At 45.4% G+C, this 19,315-nt stretch overlaps 1 protein-coding gene across 1 annotated transcript in view; it reads left to right on the top strand.

The window, feature by feature from the left end:
• Positions 1–19,315, top strand: part of LOC110515606 (uncharacterized) — a 180,892-nt gene that overhangs the window by 79,941 nt on the left and 81,636 nt on the right. The window contains exons 32-38 of the mRNA XM_090211797.1: positions 42–138; positions 408–636; positions 1,520–1,645; positions 3,460–3,582; positions 4,276–4,308; positions 4,447–4,468; positions 9,475–18,753. Of these exons, the coding sequence (XP_090067923.1) occupies positions 42–138; positions 408–636; positions 1,520–1,645; positions 3,460–3,582; positions 4,276–4,308; positions 4,447–4,468; positions 9,475–18,753 (9,909 nt within the window). The remainder of the gene's footprint in view (positions 1–41; positions 139–407; positions 637–1,519; positions 1,646–3,459; positions 3,583–4,275; positions 4,309–4,446; positions 4,469–9,474; positions 18,754–19,315) is intronic.

Raw genomic sequence — 19,315 nt, 5'->3', positions numbered from 1 at the left:
TGAATATATTAACCGGAGTTCCTTCGTGATGTGTGTTCTAGGTGGGACCACTCCTGCCCAATGGGAGGACATCACTGGCTCCACCCCCCTCACCTTCATCAACCAATGTGTGTCCTTCACCACCAACGTGTCAGCGAGGTAATGTGTGAAACTGGTGTGTTTTCATCTGTCTGTTGTTTTTGACATTCTAGTGAAAACATCATCCTCTTTCTGATTAATTAACTGATGGAATGATTGATTCTTCATTGGATACGATTGATTGATCTGTTACATCCTTGATAGGTTGATTGATTATCTAGCCTCTTGTAGGTTCTGGCTTATAGACTGACTGACAGATTGGTCTATTGATTGATTGATGAATCTATCAATTGATGAATTATTGATCACCCCCCTCCGGTGCGCTGTAGGTTCTGGCTGATAGACTGTCGTCAGACCCAGGAGGCTGTGAGTTTCTCTACCCAGCTGTACAGAGAGATCATCTGTGTCCCCTACATGGCCAAGTTCGTCATCTTCGCCAAGACGCTGGACCCCATCGAGGCTCGCCTCCGCTGCTTCTGCATGACGGACGACAAGATGGACAAGACGCTGGAACAGCAAGAGAACTTCACAGAGGTGGCCCGGAGTAGAGACGTAGAGGTGAGAGGAGGGGAAGGAGGAGAGGAGAATGGGGAGGGGGAGAGGAGGAGAGGAGAGAGGGGGGGCAAGGAGGAGAGGAGAATGGGGAGGGGGAGAGGGGGGAGAGGGAGGAGAGGGGAGAGGGGGGAGAGGAGAGGAGGGAGAGGAAGGAGAGGTGAGGGGGGAAGGAGGAGAGGAGAGGGAAGGGGAGAGGAGGAGAGGAGAGAGGGGGGGCAAGGAGGAGGAGAATGGAGAGGGAGGAGAGGGGAGAGGGGGGAGAGGAGAGGAGGTAGAGGGAGGAGAGGTGAGGGGGGGAAGGAGGAGAGGAGAGGGAGGGGGAGAGGAGGAGAGGGGAGAGGGGGGGCAAGGAGGAGAGGAGAGTGGGGGGAGAGGGAGTAGATGGGAGAGGGGTGAAGGAGGAGAGGGGAATGGGGAGGGGGAGAGAGGGAGTAGAGGTGAGAGCGGGAAGGAGGAGAGGATAGGGGAGGAGGGAGAGGGAGAGGGAGAAGAGGTGAGTGGTGGGGGAAGGAGGAGAGGGGGAGATCTGGAAAAGCAAGAGAAATTCACAGAGGGGTCCGGAGTAGAGAGATGTAGAGGTGAAGTGGGGGGGGGGGGGTATTGGTGTCTGACCCTGTCTGTCTGTATGTCTGTCTGTCTGTCCCTACTATAGGTATTGGAAGGGACGCCTATCTTTACGGACTGATTTGACCCTAGCTCTCTACTGTCTGTCTGTCTGTCCCTACAATAGGTATTGGAAGGGACGCCTATCTTTACGGACTGATTTGACCCTAGCTCTCTACTGTCTGTCTGTCTGTCCCTACAATAGGTATTGGAAGGGACGCCTATCTTTACGGACTGATTTGACCCTAGCTCTCTACTGTCTGTCTGTCTGTCCCTACAATAGGTACTGGAAGGGAAGCCTATCTTTGCAGACTGTTTTGGGAACCTGGTTCCTCTGACCAAGAGTGGACAGCATCACGTCTTCAGCTTCTATGCATTCAAAGAGAACCGTCTCGCACTCTTCATCAAGGTAACACTCCTTTACTGGACTTCTTCTACGCTGGGAGAGTGTGACCTAGTTGTCCCACTTTGTTTTAGTTCTGAATGGACTTCTTCTACGCTGGGAGAGTGTGACCTAGTTGTCCCACTTTGTTTTAGTTCTGAATGGACTTCTTCTACGCTGGGAGAGTGTGACGTAGTTGTCCACTTTGTTTTAGTTCTGAAAGGACTTCTTCTACGCTGGGAGAGTATGACGTAGTTGTCCACTTTGTTTTAGTTCTGAAAGGACTTCTTCTACGCTGGGAGAGTGTGACGTAGTTGTCCACTTTGTTTTAGTTCTGAATGGACTTCTTCTACGCTGGGAGAGTGTGACGTAGTTGTCCACTTTGTTTTAGTTCTGAATGGACTTCTTCTACACTGGGAGAGTGTGACCTAGTTGTCCACTTTGTTTTAGTTCTGAAAGGACTTCTTCTACGCTGGGAGAGTGTGACGTAGTTGTCCACTTTGTTTTAGTTCTGAATGGACTTCTTCTACGCTGGGAGAGTGTGACGTAGTTGTCCACTTTGTTTTAGTTCTGAATGTACTTCTTCTACGCTGGGAGAGTGTGACCTAGTTGTCCACTTTGTTTTAGTTCTGAAATGACTTCTTCTACGCTGGGAGAGTGTGACGTAGTTGTCCACTTTGTTTTAGTTCTGAATGGTCTTCTTCTACGCTGGGAGAGTGTGACGTAGTTGTCCACTTTGTTTTAGCTCTGAATGTACTTCTTCTACGCTGGGAGAGTGTGACGTAGTTGTCCACTTTGTTTTAGTTCTGAATGGACTTCTTCTACGCTGGGAGAGTATGACGTAGTTGTCCACTTTGTTTTAGTTCTGAAATGACTTCTTCTACGCTGGGAGAGTGTGACGTAGTTGTCCACTTTGTTTTAGTTCTGAATGGTCTTCTTCTACGCTGGGAGAGTGTGACGTAGTTGTCCACTTTGTTTTAGCTCTGAATGTACTTCTTCTACGCTGGGAGAGTGTGACGTAGTTGTCCACTTTGTTTTAGTTCTGAATGGACTTCTTCTACGCTGGGAGAGTGTGACGTAGTTGTCCACTTTGTTTTAGTTCTGAAAGGACTTCTTCTACGCTGGGAGAGTGTGACCTAGTTGTCCACTTTGTTTTAGTTCTGAATGGACTTCTTCTACGCTGGGAGAGTGTGACCTAGTTGTCCACTTTGTTTTAGTTCTGAATGGACTTCTTCTACGCTGGGAGAGTGTGACGTAGTTGTCCACTTTGTTTTAGTTCTGAATGGACTTCTACACTGGGAAACAGTGACACTGATATATAGTTTAGAATGCATCAGAGACACTGGTATATAGTTTAGAATGCATCAGAGACACTGGTATGTAATTTAGTATGTATTTTAATGAGTTTTGAGTACATCATAGACACTGGTATATAATTTAGTATGTATTTTAATGAGTTTTGAGTACATCATAGACACTGGTATATAATTTAGTATGTATTTTAATGAGTTTTGAGTACATCATAGACACTGGTATATGATTTAGTATGTATTTTAATGAGTTTTGAGTACATCATAGACACTGCTATATAATTTAGTATGTATTTTAATGAGTTTTGAGTACATCATAGACACTGGTATATGATTTAGTATGTATTTTAATGAGTTTTGAGTACATCATAGACACTGGTATATGATTTAGTATGTATTTTAATGAGTTTGATTATACAGTATAATATACCAGAATGTTTTTTCACATTCCTTGCTAATATTCCCACCTTCACCTGATTCCATGAGTCTCCAGTGATTGGTTGATTGGTTGATTGATTGATTGATTGACAGATTCGTGACTGCGCCCAGGAGCCGTGTGGCAGACTGTCCTTCACCAAGGAGCCCCGCACCTACCGTAGTCTTACCCACAAGGCAATCTGCAACCTGAACATCACGCTGCCCACCTACTGCAAGGTAAGACACCTGAACACACCTGAACTGAACACAATGTGTAATGACAGGAAATAATGCTGAACACACCTGGACTGAACACAATGTGTAATGACAGGAAATAATGCTGAACACATCTGGACTGGACACAATGTGTAATGACAGGAAATAATGCTGAACACACCTGGACTGGACACAATGTGTAATGACATTAAATAATGATAATGCTGAACACACCTGGACTGGACACACCTGGACTGGACACAATGTGTAATGACATGAAATAATGATAATGCTGAACACACCTGGACTGGACACAATGTGTATTTACATTAAATAATGATAATGCTGAACACACCTGGACTGGACACAATGTGTATTTACATTACATAATGATAATGCTGAACACACCTGGACTGAACACCATGTGTATTTACATTAAATAATGATAATGCTGAACACACCTGGACTGAACACCATGTGTATTTACATTAAATAATGATAATGCTGAACACACCTGGACTGAACACAATGTGTATTTACATTAAATAATGATAATGCTAAACATACCTGGACTGAAATGTGAATAACGCTGAAGATCTGGCTCATACTGAATAACGCTGTCCCAAAGCAGATCTGACTCAGTGTGAATAACACTGTCCCAAAACAGATCAGACTGAATGCCTTCTTTATTTCTCTCCTTGGTGTCCTATTCAGGAGTCTGATTCAGACCTAGACGCAGATGACGAGGTAACCAACTACACCTTTTCAGAACATTCCTCTTGTTAAAATTTGATAAAATGTTAAAACACTTTTGTTTTTTACCGAATTTATGTTTATTCGCTGATTGTATTCAACGTTGTTGTATTGAACCCTCCTTTCTTACAGAGTGACAAGAGTGACAAAAAATGTAAGCTGAGTTTATTTGTTTTTTGAAATGATTACATTTGTTGGTAGTCCAGGACAAACACAGGCTCTGCATTAACTAACCTTCAGAACTACCTGTAGTCCAGGAAGAACATATTCAATTACATTGTCGTTTTGTTTAAAAATGCAGTACGCAGGCCAATGATTTGCATTGCTTAACATACAACAATGGCCGCTTGACTAGCCGGGTTGTGTGTAATATACTATACTATAGTAATATACTATTACTATAACCTTGTCTAGTTACCTGTGGGTTCCTGACCACTATACTATAGTACTATAATATTACTAACACCTTGTCTAGTTACCTGTGGGTTCCTGACCACTATACTATAGTACTATAATATTACTAACACCTTGTCTAGTTACCTGTGGGTTCCTGACCACTATACTATAGTACTATAATATTACTAACACCTTGTCTAGTTACCTGTGGGTTCCTGACCACTATACTATAGTACTATAATATTACTAACACCTCGTCTAGTTACCTGTGGGTTCCTGGCCGCTATGCTATAGTACTATAATATTAATATAACCTTGTCTAGTTACCTGTGGGTTCCTGACCACTATACTATAGTAATATAATATTACTAACACCTTGTCTAGTTACCTGTGGGTTCCTGGCCGCTATACTATAGTAATATACTATTACTAACACCTTGTCTAGTTACCTGTGGGTTCCTGACCACTATACTATAGTACTATAATATTACTAACACCTTGTCTAGTTACCTGTGGGTTCCTGACCACTATACTATAGTACTATAATATTACTAACACCTCGTCTAGTTACCTGTGGGTTCCTGACCACTATACTATAGTACTATAATATTACTAACACCTTGTCTAGTTACCTGTGGGTTCCTGACCACTATACTATAGTACTATAATATTACTAACACCCTGTCTAGTTACCTGTGGGTTCCTGACCACTATACTATAGTAATATAATATTACTAACACCCTGTCTAGTTAGCTGTGGGTTCCTGGCCGCTATGCTATGGCTGGTATGCGTTGCATCCCTTCCTCTCCAATACCCATTCTGTTTCTCCCTCCTACAATCCCTCCCTCCTTCATCCATTCGACCATCATCATCATCATCACGCTATAGGAAGTCAAAGGGAATGAACGCTTGAGTTACTGTATGAATGTTTGAGATACTATATGAATGTTTGAGATACTATATGAATGTTTGAGATACTATATGGATGTTTGAGATACTGTATGAATGTTTAAAATACTATATGAATGTTTAAGATACTGTATGAATGTTTGAGATGCTGCATGAATGTTTGAGATACTATATGAATGTTTGAGATACTGAATGAAGGTTTAATATACTGTATGAATGTTTGAGATACTATATGAATGTTTGAGATACGGTATGAATGTTTGAGATACTGTATGAATGTTTGAGATACTGTATGAATGTTTGAGATACTATATGAATGTTTGAGATACTGTATGAATGCTTGAGATACTGTATGAATGCTTGAGATACTGTATGAATCTTTGAGATACTATATGAATGTTTGAGATACTATATGAATGTTTGAGATACTGTATGAATGTTTGAGATACTGTATGAATGTTTGAGATACTGTATGAATGTTTGAGATACTATATGAATGTTTGAGATACTGTATGAATGTTTGAGATACTGTATGAATGTTTGAGATACTATTTGAATGTTTGAGATACTACATGAATGTTTGAGATACTATATGAATGTTTGAGATACTGTATGAATGCTTGAGATACTGTATGAATGCTTGAGATACTGAATGAATGCTTGAGATACTGTATGAATGCTTGAGATACTGTATGAATGTTTGAGATACTGTATGAATGTTTGAGATACTGAATGAATGCTTGAGATACTGAATGAATGCTTGAGATACTGTATGAATGTTTAATATACTGTATGAATGCTTGAGATACTACATGAATGTTTGAGATACTGTATGAATGTTTGAGATACTATATGAATGTTTGAGATACTACATGAATGTTTGAGATACTGTATGAATGTTTGAGATACTATATGAATGTTTGAGATACTGTATGAATGTTTGAGATACTATATGAATGTTTGAGATACTGTATGAATGTTTGAGATACTATATGAATGTTTGAGATACTGTATGAATGTTTAAAATACTATATGTATGTTTGAGATACTGAATGAATGTTTGAGATACTATATGAATGTTTGAGATACTGTATGAATGTTTGAGATACTATATGAATGTTTGAGATACTGTATGAATGTTTGAGATACTATATGAATGTTTGAGATACTGTATGAATGTTTGAGATACTATATGAATGTTTGAGATACTGTATGAATGTTTAAAATACTATATGAATGTTTGAGATACTGTATGAATGTTTGAGATACTATATGAATGTTTGAGATACTGTATGAATGTTTGAGATACTATATGAATGTTTGAGATACTGTATGAATGTTTGAGATACTATATGAATGTTTGAGATACTGTATGAATGTTTGAGATACTATATGAATGTTTGAGATACTGTATGAATGTTTGAGATACTATATGAATGTTTGAGATACTGTATGAATGTTTGAGATACTATATGAATGTTTGAGATACTGTATGAATGTTTGAGATACTGTATGAATGTTTGAGAATACATATATTTGCCATGGCTCTTCCAATGTGAATATATAACCTCCCGTTTTTTAAATGTATTTGGACGGCTGACGAAAACACACTCTACTATGACAATATGTTAAACGAACGTCATTTCATTCTGGATTTTTCCTTGCCTGGAATTAATTCAAAGATTCATTTTCAGTTTATTTTTTGTCTCCGATCACTCCCTTATTTTACTTTCATGGTTGTTGAAACACTTTCTTTGCTCTGCATGAAAATAACTTGACTCACACATACATATGGTAGATGTTTGTTAGTCTGTGTATGTGCGTATATGTTTGTTAGTCTTTGTATGTGCGTGTTACCACTCATTCTCCTTTTCTGTTATCAATTCATTTGCCTGTTATATCACTGGTATATTTTCTGTTATCAGTTCATTAGCCTGTTACATCACTTGTATCTTTTCTGTTATCAATTCATTCGCCTGTTATTTCACTGGTATCTATTCTGTTATCAATTAATTAGCCTGTTATATCACTGGCATCTATTCTGTTATCAATTCATTAGCATGTTATATCACTGGTATCTTTTCTGTTATCAATTCATTAGCCTGTTATATCACTGGTATCTATCCTGTTATCAATTCATTAGCCTGTTATATCACTGGCATCTCTTTTCTTAGATCACTGATATTTATTTAACAAATTAACTGAGGTTATGTACATGTATTTATATATAGTTTTACTGATAAGATATTTATTTACAACATTAACTGAGGTTTATGTATTTAAATATAGTTTTACTGATTAGATATTTATTTACAACATTAACTGAGGTTTATGTATTTAAATATAGTTTTACTGATTAGATATTTATTTACAACATTAACTGAGGTTTATGTATTTAAATATAGTTTTACTGATTAGATATTTATTTACAACATTAACTGAGGTTTATGTATTTAAATATAGTTTTACTGATTAGATATTTATTTACAACATTAACTGAGGTTTATGTATTTAAATATAGTTTTACTGATTAGATATTTATTTACAACATTAACTGAGGTTTATGTATTTAAATATAGTTTTACTGATTAGATATTTATTTACAACATTAACTGAGGTTTATTTATTTATATGTAGTTTTACTGATTAGATATTTATTTACAACATTAACTGAGGTTTATGTATTTAAATATAGTTTTACTGATTAGATATTTATTTACAACATTAACTGAGGTTTATTTATTTATATGTAGTTTTACTGATTAGATATTTATTTACAACATTAACTGAGGTTTATGTATTTAAATATAGTTTTACTGATTAGATATTTATTTACAACATTAACTGAGGTTTATGTATTTAAATATAGTTTTACTGATTAGATATTTATTTACAACATTAACTGAGGTTTATGTATTTAAATATAGTTTTACTGATTAGATATTTATTTACAACATTAACTGAGGTTTATTTATTTATATATAGTTTTACTGATTAGATATTTATTTACATCATTAACTGAGGTTTATGTATTTATATGTAGTTTTACTGATTATATTTGATTTACTTTAGAATTCCTGACAGTCAGCTATCAGCGGTTAATATGGCACGGGAAACATTCTGCTCTTTTCTCCCTGTTTGCTTTTTGTCAGTGGACATGAACCGTTCATGTTGAGATACAATCTTGAGATCTTTGTTTGTGTGAAACCAGTCTGTTTTTTCTTCCTCCATTTGTTCCATATTCAGCAGGGTTTGAGGGGTCAATTCCATTACAATTCAAACAGTCAATTCAGAAAGTAAAGCAAAATTCTAATTCCACATTTTTCCTAATTGAAAAGCGTTGAAGAGAATTGGAATTTGGAACTGGAGTTTCAGTCTACTTCCTGAATGAACTAGAATATAAATGGAATTGACTCCAACGCTGGTATTCAGGTCGCTCCCCATTTTTATTTTTATACCTTCCTGTTGTGTTTAGACTACTTCCTGTTGTGTTTAGACTACTTCCTGTGTCATGTGTATGAATGTGCAGTCAAACACACCAATATGTATCGACAGGTTATTTCTTGCCCATATCTTTCCTCCGTCCTGTTCTGTTTCTCTTCTGTTTGCTTCGCTTCTGCTGTTGCTGCCCTCCTCCCCCCATCTCCCGTCCCCCGCTCCTCTGGAGAACTCACCACTCCTCTTCCGTTGTCAAGCTGCTTTCCCCTTTCCCTGTGTTGAACAGAAGATATACTGTGATATGTTCTGCCCTGACCACAGTTTTTTCCGATGTCTTCTCTTCCCCTTCACTCCATCCTCCCCTTATGTTCTTTACACCTTTTGGTTTGGTTTCCTCCTTTTTTTCAAAATGGAAGACGACGAGACGGAGTCGACAGAGACTTACACGCTGCCGACCAATCAGGTGCTAGACCCAGCCATGCTGGCCAGCCCTGACCTCCTTTCAGAGGTCTCCGATATGAAACACGACCTCATCAAGATGTCTGCCATCTTGACGACAGAGCAAACTGAACACCCAAGCCCTTCGGATAGAGGAAGAGGAGGAGGAGGAAGAGGAGGAGGAAGGACAGGGATGGAGGAGGAACCCGGGGAGCCGTTTGAGATCATGGAACAGGTGAAAGAGGATCTGGAGAAGGTTGGAGATATTTTACGAGGGGGAGATACTAGATTCACAAACAACAAAGAGAAAGTACTGCAGATGTCCAAAATGGAGGAACAGGAGTGGGTTATTCTCTCTCAGACTAAAGCCAAAGCCATGACTCCCTCTGATGTTCAGGAGCCGGTACTACAAGAAGTCAGCATTCAGAGGAAGACCTCTCCCACAATGACCAAAGAGTTTAGAGATATGTCAGGTATGGTGTCTCACCTCAGTGGAGGCGTGAACAAGCACCTAGAAGAGAGATCTGGTGTAACCAGTTTCCCACTACAGGACATCATAGTCCAGGAGAGATTAGATCAGGTCGTTCTGAAGCGGGAAGGCAAACGCCATCCCCCTGAGATCAAAAAGCCGATCAGGAAGAAGTTGAGGGACAGGGAACGTTCTGGATGCAGCAGTTCCGAGGGGGAGCTGGAGAGGATGAGCTCTGAGGAGTCCCTTGATGGGGATGTTGTTCTGGGAGAGCCGAGGCAGGAAGTGGTTCCCGGGTCTAAGCCTGGAGTGGTTCCCGGGTCTGAGCCTGTAGTGGTTCCCGGGTCTGAGCCTGGAGTGGTTCCCGGGTCTATGCCTGGAGTGGTTCTTGGGTCTGAGCCTGTAGTCGTTCCCAGGCCTATGCCTGGAGTGGTTCCCGGGTGTGAGCCTTTAGTGGTTCCCAGGTCTATGCCTGGAGTGGTTCCCGGGTCTGAGCCTGTAGTCATTCCCAGGTCTATGCCTGGAGTGGTTCCCGGGTCTGAGCCTGTAGTCGTCCCCAGGTCTATGCCTGGAGTGGTTCCTGGGTCTGAGCCTGTAGTGGTTCCCAGGTCTATGCCTGGAGTGGTGTCTGGGTCCGGACCTGTAGTGGTGTCTGGGTCTGGACCTGGAGTGGGGCCCGGGACTGAGTTAAAACCGACTGCAACCCTGGATTGGGATGTCGTACTGGGGGAATCTGGGCTCGGTTCTGGGTCTGAAACTTGGTCTGGGCCTTCTGGACCAACCCCAGCCATGGAGCCACCAGTGTCGCCCCTGGTCGTGGAAACCCCAATCGGATCCATAAAGGACAGAGTGAGAGCTCTGCAAAAGAAGGTTGAGGAAGAGGAAGAGGAGGAGGATGGCCGTAAGCGAAAGCCTATACAGGCGCCAGTCCCTCAGAACACAACTTTCATCACCATCACTAAGGAGACGGGTGAGCCCCAGATGCCAGATCTTCCTAAGCTTCCCAGATCTCCGAAATCCCCCCGGTCTCAGACGGAGAGGCTGGAGGAGACAATGTCTGTCCGGGAGCTGATGAAGGCATTCCAGACTGGCCAGGATCCTTCCAAGAACAAAACAGGGCTCTTCGAGCACAAAGCCATGACGTCATCCACAACCTCCACATCGAGCTCCGAGGCAGTGATCTACAGTGAGACCTACAGAGCTGAAACCAGTCCCACAGAGCATACGCCATCAGAAACTCCAACTTCGACAATCCTCTGCTCGCAGAGTGATGTTCTGGCTCTCCATTACAAAGGGGTGGATGATGAACCACATCTGATCTTAGTAAGAGACCACTCTGAAGACTCTGAGATAACTCATGTCTTAGAAAGGGACCACTCTGAAGACACTGAGATAACTCATGTTACGGTTCAGTTGCAGGAGTCAGCAACTAACATCAACAGAATACAACCAGAGGAAAGAGGGATCCCTCTAGACAGGGCTCTACCAGAGGACGGATGTATCCTCCTAGAAAGGGGTCTGCCAGAAGGTGGAGAGATCCTCCTAGACAGGGCTCAACTGGAGGAGGGAGGGATCCTCCTAGATAGGGCTCTACCAGAGGACGGAGGGGTCCTCCTAGACAGGGCTCTACCAGAGGACGGAGGGATCTTCCTAGACAGGGCTCAACCAGAGGATGGAGGGATCCTCCTAGAGAGGTCTCTACCAGAGGACGGAGGGATCCCTCTAGACAGGGCTCTACCAGAGGATGGAGGGATCCCTCTAGACAGGGCTCTACCAGAGGACGGAGGGATCCCTCTAGACAGGGCTCTACCAGAAGACGGAGGGATCCCTCAAGACAGGGCTCTACCAGAGGACGGAGGGATCCCTCAAGACAGGGCTCTACCAGAGGACGGAGGGATCCTCCTAGACAGGGCTCTACCAGAAGATAGAGGGATTCTCTTAGACAGGGCTCTACCAGAGGACGGAGGAATCCCTATAGACAGGGCTCTACCAGAGGACGGAGGGATCCCTCTAGACAGGGATCTACCAAAATACAGAGGGATCCCTCAAGACAGGGCTCTACCAGAGGACGGAGGGATCCTCCTGGACAGGGCTCTACCAGAAGACAGAGGGATTCTCCTAGACAGGGCTCTACCAGAGGATGGAGGGATCATCCTAGACAGGGGTCTACCAGAGGACGGAGTGATCCAACTAGACCGGGATCTGTCAGATACTGGAGGAATCGTCCTAGACACGACTCTACCAGAGGACAGAGGGATCCTCCTAGACAGGGGTCTACCAAGAGATAGAAGGATCCCTCTAGACATGGATCTACCGGAGGACGGAGGGATCCCTCTAGACAGGGATCTACCAAAGGACAGTTGTATCCTCCTAGACAGGGCTCTACCAGAGGATGGAGGGATCTTCCTAGACAGGGCTCAACCAGAGGATGGAGGGATCCTCCTAGACAGGGCTCTACCAGAGAATGGAGGGATCATCCTAGACAGGGCTCTACCAGAGGACGGAGGGATCCTCCTAGACCGGGATCTATCAGAAAATGGAGGAATCTTCCTAGACAAGGTTCGACCAGAGGATGGAGTGATCCTCCTAGACAGGGCTCTACCAGAGGACGGAGGGATCCTCCTAGACAGGGCTCAACCAGAGGATGGAGGGATCCTTCTAGACAGGGCTCTACCAGAGAAGGGAGGTATCATCCTAGACAGGGCTCTTCCAGAGGACAGAGTGATCCTCCTAGACAGGGCTCTACCAGAGGATGGAGGGATCCTCCTAGACAAGGTTCGACCAGAGGATGTAGTGATCCTCCTAGACAGGGCTCTACCAGAGGACGGAGGGATCCTCCTAGACAGGGCTCAACCAGAGGACGAAGGGGTCCTCCTAGACAGGGCTCTACCAGAGGATGGAGGGATCATCCTCGATAGGGCTCTACCAGAGGACGGAGGGATCCTCCTAGACGGGGCTCTACCAGGGGATGGCGGGATCCCTCTAGACAGGACTCTACCAGAAGATGGAGGGATTCTCCTAGACAGTGCTCTACCAGAGGACGGAGGGATCATCCTAGACATGGCTCTACCAGAGGATGGAGGGATCCTCCTAGACAGGGCTCTACCAGAGGACAGAGGGATCCTCCTAGACAGGCTTCTAGCAGAGGATGGCGGGATCCCTGTCGACAGGGCTCTACTAGAGGATAGAGGGATCCTCTTAGTCAGGGCTCTACCAGAGGACGGAGGGATCTTCCTAGGCAGGGCTCTACCAGAGGCGGGAGGGATCATCCTAGATAGGGCTCTACAAGAGGATGGAGGGATCCCTCTGGACAGGGCTCTAACAGAGGATGAAGGGATCCTCCTAGACAAGGATCTAACAGAGGACGAAGGGATCCTCCTAGTCAGGGCTCTACCAGAGGACGGAGGGATCTTCCTAGGCAGGGCTCTACTTGAAGACGGAGGGATCCTCCTGGACAGGGCTCTACCAGAGGACAGAGGGATCCTCCTAGACACGGCTCTACCAGAGGATGGAGGGATCCTTCTAGACAAGATTCTACCAGAGGACGGAGGAATCCTCCTAGACAGGGCTCTACCAGAGGATGGAGGGATCCTCCTAGGCAGGGCTCTCCCAGAGGATGGATTGAGCAGCCCAGAGATGATGCAGCTGGAGGAACCAGAGATGGGACCAGACCGGAAGTCTTCTATAGAGATGATGCGGCTGGAGGAACCAGAGATGGGACCAGACAGGAAGTCTTCTACGGAGATGATGGAGCTGGAGGAACCACAGATGGGACCAGACAGGAAGTCTTCTACGGAGATGATGCCGCTGGAGGAACCAGAGATTGGACCAGACAGGAAGTCTTCTACAGAGATGATGCAGCTGGAGGAACCAGAGATTGGACCAGACAGGAAGTCTTCTACAGAGATGATGCAGCTGGAGGAACCAGACATGGGACCAGACAGGAAGTCTTCTACAGAGATGATGCAGCTGGAGGAACCAGAGATGGGACCAGACAGGAAGTCTTCTATAGAGATGATGCAGCTGGAGGACCCAGAGATGGGACCAGACAGGAAGTCTTCTATAGAGATGATGCAGCTGGAGGAACCAGAGATGGGACCAGAGAGGAAGTCTTCTACGGAGACAATGCAGCTGGAGGACCCAGAGATGGGACCAGACAGGAAGTCTTCTGTAGAGATGATGCAGCTGGAGGAACCAGAGATGGGACCAGACAGGAAGTATTCTATGGAGATGCAGATCAGCCCAGACAGGAAACCCTCTGAGGACTTTAGCGCTGACATCAAGGCCGAGCTGGAGGACAGTCCAGAGTACCAGCTGTTCAGACAGACCTCGTTTATAGGGGATGACGACCACCCACAGGCTGAAGCAGCCGAGGAGGAGCTCCCAGCAGACCACCCAAACGACACCCCAACCTTCATGTTCAGCCCCTGTATGCACGAAGACAGGCGGGATGAGTTATTCACTAAGGCTGAGAACCTGGTGGGGAATGAAAGCCCTGTGAGTCTGAAGCATGAAGGCGCAGCGGACTCTCCCGGGACTAGCCTAGGAACCAGGACTCCCCATTCAAGCACGGGGGAGAGTGAGAAACACGAAGGATTAGCAGACACCCCACCGATGAGCCCACTCACATTCCCCACTCAGGAGGTTGACCTGCCCACAGTTTATAAAGAGACAGAGAGAATGGACGGGGTGAAAGTACGAGGAGATGTAACTCATGGTGATGAAGAAATCTTTCCAGAAACTGAAGATTTAGTCGTAGAAACCAAATCAGCGACTCCGTCCCCTGTTCGGGAACCGCTGTTACAAGAAGTCACGATCCGACGGAAGACCTCCCCCAGACCGGTTAAAGTGGTGAGAGATATGTCAGGGATGGAGTCCCTCCTCAGGGGAGATATGGATCACGACCTAGAACAGAGACCATCACCTGTCCGTGGCGCTGAAGTGATGACAGTTCAGGAACCGCTGTTACAAGAAGTCAGGATGGAAAGGAAAACCTCCCCCAGACCGGTTACAGTGGTGAGAGATATATCACGGATGGAGTCCCTCCTCAGGGGAGATATGGATCACTACCTAGAACAGAGATGTATGGTAAATAGTGGTTCACCAAAGGATGACATAGACCAACAGCAGAGTTTCAAACAGACCATTGTGACCAGGGAGGTAGACATGGAGGTAGACATGTCTACAGAAGATACAGAGACAGAAAAAGAAGATTGGTGGAAAGTGCAAGACATGGATGATGGTGGCTCTCGGGGTGCCGAATCGATAATCTTGAACCCAGTTCAGGAGCCGATGTTACAAGAAGTCATGATCGAAAGGAAGACATCGCCCAGACCAGCTGTAGGAGTTAAAGATACGTCAGGCATGGAGGCACTCCTCAGTGGAGATTTAGAACAGTACCTAGAAGACAGACCTGTAGATCTCAGTGGTGTACCGGAGGACGACATCGTACAAGAGAGATTTGAACAGGTTGTGATTACACGGGAGAGAAAACAGGAAACCCACACGTTCTCCACTGAGCAGGTAGACCTGTCCGCAGCAGATAAAGTGACAGAGCGAGATGTTGTTAATGTAGTGCAAGTAGGAGCCGCGGAGGACGGCGTCATCTACGGTGATAACGACTTTGTGCAGAGTTGTTCAGCTGGGGGGGAAGCATCAGAAAGTTCAGCTACTACAGTGATACGTTCAAGAGACTCAAAGAAGGTGACCTTTGACCTTCAAAGGACGTTTGATTCAGCGCTCCCCGCTCAAGCCTCTGAAGAGGACGACCAGGTCCCTGTTGACAAAAGACTCATCTTAGAGGACTGGGATGATTTAGAGATAAAACCATCGTACCCCAAAACTACAGAACTTTCATACTCAAACCTAAACATGCAAGACTCAATTTCAGCAGACAGAATTGCTCCTGAATCTAGTTGGGTTGTACCAGAGCGCCATGAAAGGGATTCATCTGATCATGGAGCTGCGCACAGTCCAGACGGTGTGGGTCAGGCCCTCAGACCTGCAGACTTAGAGGTCCTCTTTCCTTTGGCCCTGGGCCACCCAGAGAGACGACTCTCCCATGGGGATTCTCTGGAGACCAGTCCTGTCATGGATGAAGGTTCCTCCAAGACGTCCCCTGACTCTATAGAGCCAAGCTCAACCGGGGACTCCCCCTGCCTTGACTCACTGGAGAGCAGCCCCACTGAACTGAAACAAGACACAGGCTTCCAGGCGACAAAGAAGACAGCTGTGTATGAAGACTACTTCTCTCAGCTTAGAGCCTGTCTCGGTGAGGACAGCAACATCAGCAACATTGAGAATGAGGATTACTCCAAACGGACTTATCAAATGGGTGGTGAGCTCGAGGGTCCCCTCCCATTGAAGGGGGAAGACCCTGAGTGGCTCTCCATGCCCATAAATCGGAGCTCAAACCCTGAGGATGATATGGACGACGTGGATGCAGAGGGGAGCGAGACCGGCCAGAGACAGTTCACCCCAGAGGAGGAGATGTTCAAAATGGCCGCCAAGATCAAAACCTTCGAGGAGATGGAGCAGGACGTTAAAACGAAGACAGACGGGAAACCCTCAGACGGCTCTGTGGTATCAGACTGTGAGGATTATGAAGAATGTCAGTCGATCGTTGACCTGATGGACAGGGAGGCAAAATCATCTAAGCCCAAAACCGATGCCGGTACTCTTCAGTCTGAAATTGAAACTGTGGCTGAAATCCAACCCTCAGTCCCTGGTGCAGTAACTGCGTTGGATAGTTCAGTTCACTTTGAAGCTCACCTACCATACAGTGCCTCAGGACATTCACCATCAGGAAAACAGGTCTCTGAGCACCTCGAATATCGTTCACTAAGCACTGAAAAAGAACAATATACCACAGTAAACATCAGTGAAAATATCAGTGAACGTACTGAGCAGAAAGAGAAGATAGATGTAATATCAGCTATGCAAGCACACGAGGAGGAGATGGATCAGTCACAGTTGAGTGTCAGTCAGTCCGGTGAAAGTCAGTCAGTCAAACCAGAGGTGTTGTGCACCGACGATGAAAGCTTCAAGGAGGTGGAGGATGCGGATGGTAAGGCAGCCGTGTTGGAAATGCATCCCGAAGACATGCCTGTTCTAGGAGAGCTGGTCCCATGGAGTGCCATGTCAGACGACAACGAGGATGACAATGACGATGAAGCCTTCGCAGCACGTGTGGAGGCGGAGGAACGAAGGGTGATGGCACTCGTGGAAGACCGCCGTACCCCTGACACCACACCGGGTCGCACACCAACCGAGGGGGGCACCCCCAATCCCTTCCAGTTCCAGGAAGGGAAGTTCTTTGAGATGACCAGAGGGGGCGCTATCGACATGACAAGGAGGAGCGTTGAAGAGGAGGGCGAGGGCTATGCCTTCTTTCACATAGGAGAACACCCAGTTGACCAGGTTCTGTTCGAGGACACTGGAGATTGCGCTAGCCCCGATGTTCTCAGAACAGAACAGACTATTGCCGTTGGTGATCTACACCTCCAGAAGGTGGACCAAACCAAAGATGATTCTGACTCCTCCTTCCAGACTATAGCATTACCCGAGGCTGATCAGAGGGGGAAACCAGTGGCCAAACCCAGTACCTCCATCAAAATGGAGCCAAAAGCTGAAACATTCCCCCTGCTAGAAGCTAAGATGGGAAGCTTCTTAGAGGTAGGTTCTCCAGACCCGACTATAGCTGAACTCCAGATGTTTACCACCACTACTCTTGTCACCCGCTCTGTGTACTCTGAACAGGTCCGCCAGTCATCCGACTCATCTCTTGAGGATGAAGAAGAAGAGGAAGAGGAGCAGGGTTCTGTCATTGAGATGCCTGCTGGCTATTATGACTCAGTGGCACCCCCTAGTGTCCTGCACGGGTATGATACCTTGGCAGGGTCTGACACCTCAATGGCACCCCCTAGTGTCCTGCAAGGGTATGACACACCGGCAGGGTCTGACACCTCAGTGGCTCCCCCTAGTGTCCTGCAAGGGTATGACACCTCATCAGGGTCTAACATCTCAGTGGCACCCACTAGTGTCCTGGCAGGGTCTGACACCTCTAGTGTCCTGGAAGGGTCTGACATCTCAGTGGCACCCCCTAGTGTCCTGGCAGGGTCTGACACCTCTAGTGTCCTGGAAGGGTCTGACGTCTCAGTTGCACCCTCTAGTGTCCTGGCAATGTCCTACACTTCAGCAGACACTGTGGCTAAGGATGAAAGCAGTTTCAAATCAAAGATACCCATCAAAGCTCAAAGTTCAATGAAATCAGACCTCGGCCTTGAGCAGAACTCAACAGTGGAGGAATCTCTTGTTCAGGACCGGAGGACGAGGTCCGAGGAGGATTTTGGAGCCGGGAAGAAAACATTAACTGACAAAGACAGCAGGAGTCACTCCGACAGCGACCATCCTGCAACCAAATCCAAACCTCTCACCTCCAGACTCCCTGTCATGAGCAAACACAAACCCACATCCCACTCCTCCTCCTCTTCCCAGCCCGACAGAGACCAGGGCTCTGGTGTACGAGAGCCTTCCCTCCGATCCTCTCTGGATGTCGACGACATCAGCAGCAGCGGTGATCACAAGAGTCCAGATTCTGTTATCTTCAGGTATGACAGACCAACGCCTCGCAGATCTGCCCCGGACATGAGGGCTTTGTCGACTCAGACACGGGTTCGAGCTTCCTCGGTGACGGGGGAGGTGTTTGAGTCGAGACCCATCTGGGAAGACTCAGTAGAAACTCAGATGCAGCGAATCTGGGATGATCGGACAACGGAGCGGCAGCAAGGTACCAAAAAATCTGCCACTTCCTGTCCTCTCTTTCTCTGCTCCTTGGAAGACCTAACTTTGTCTTATTCAAGACCAATCATTTGTCACTTTTCTGTTGTGTGTCTTGTTTTGTCATTTTGTGCCGTGCTGTGTTGTCTTGTCCTGTTCTGTTTTGTCTTGTCCTGTTCTGTGTTGTCTTGTCCTGTGCTGTGTCGTCTTGTCCTGTGCTGTGTTGTCTTGTCCTGTGCTGTGTTGTCTTGTCCTGTGCTGTGTCGTCTTGTCCTGTGCTGTGTTGTCTTGTCCAGTGCTGTGTTGTCTTGTCCTGTGCTGTGTTGTCTTGTCCTGTGCTGTGTTGTCTTGTCCTGTGCTGTGTTGTCTTGTGTTGTTTTGTTTCTTTTCCATATAAATGTCTGTGTCTATTGACGATTGTCTAGATGTCTATTGTCTATGTATGTGTACATTAAATCTCAAGATTGACTTACCTAGATGTGTTAGGAGAAAACTCATGATAAACTTCAGGACATCTAATAGACTACTACATTACTGAAACTCCTTATACTAATAATGACCACATTGAGTTC

This window comes from Oncorhynchus mykiss, chromosome 19 (genome assembly GCF_057628025.1).
Source record: "Oncorhynchus mykiss isolate SJ-2025 chromosome 19, ASM5762802v1, whole genome shotgun sequence".
NCBI classification, from domain to species: domain Eukaryota; kingdom Metazoa; phylum Chordata; class Actinopteri; order Salmoniformes; family Salmonidae; genus Oncorhynchus; species Oncorhynchus mykiss.
The sequence above is the reverse complement of the archived record's forward strand: the minus strand, read 5'-3'. Positions and strand labels throughout refer to the sequence as shown.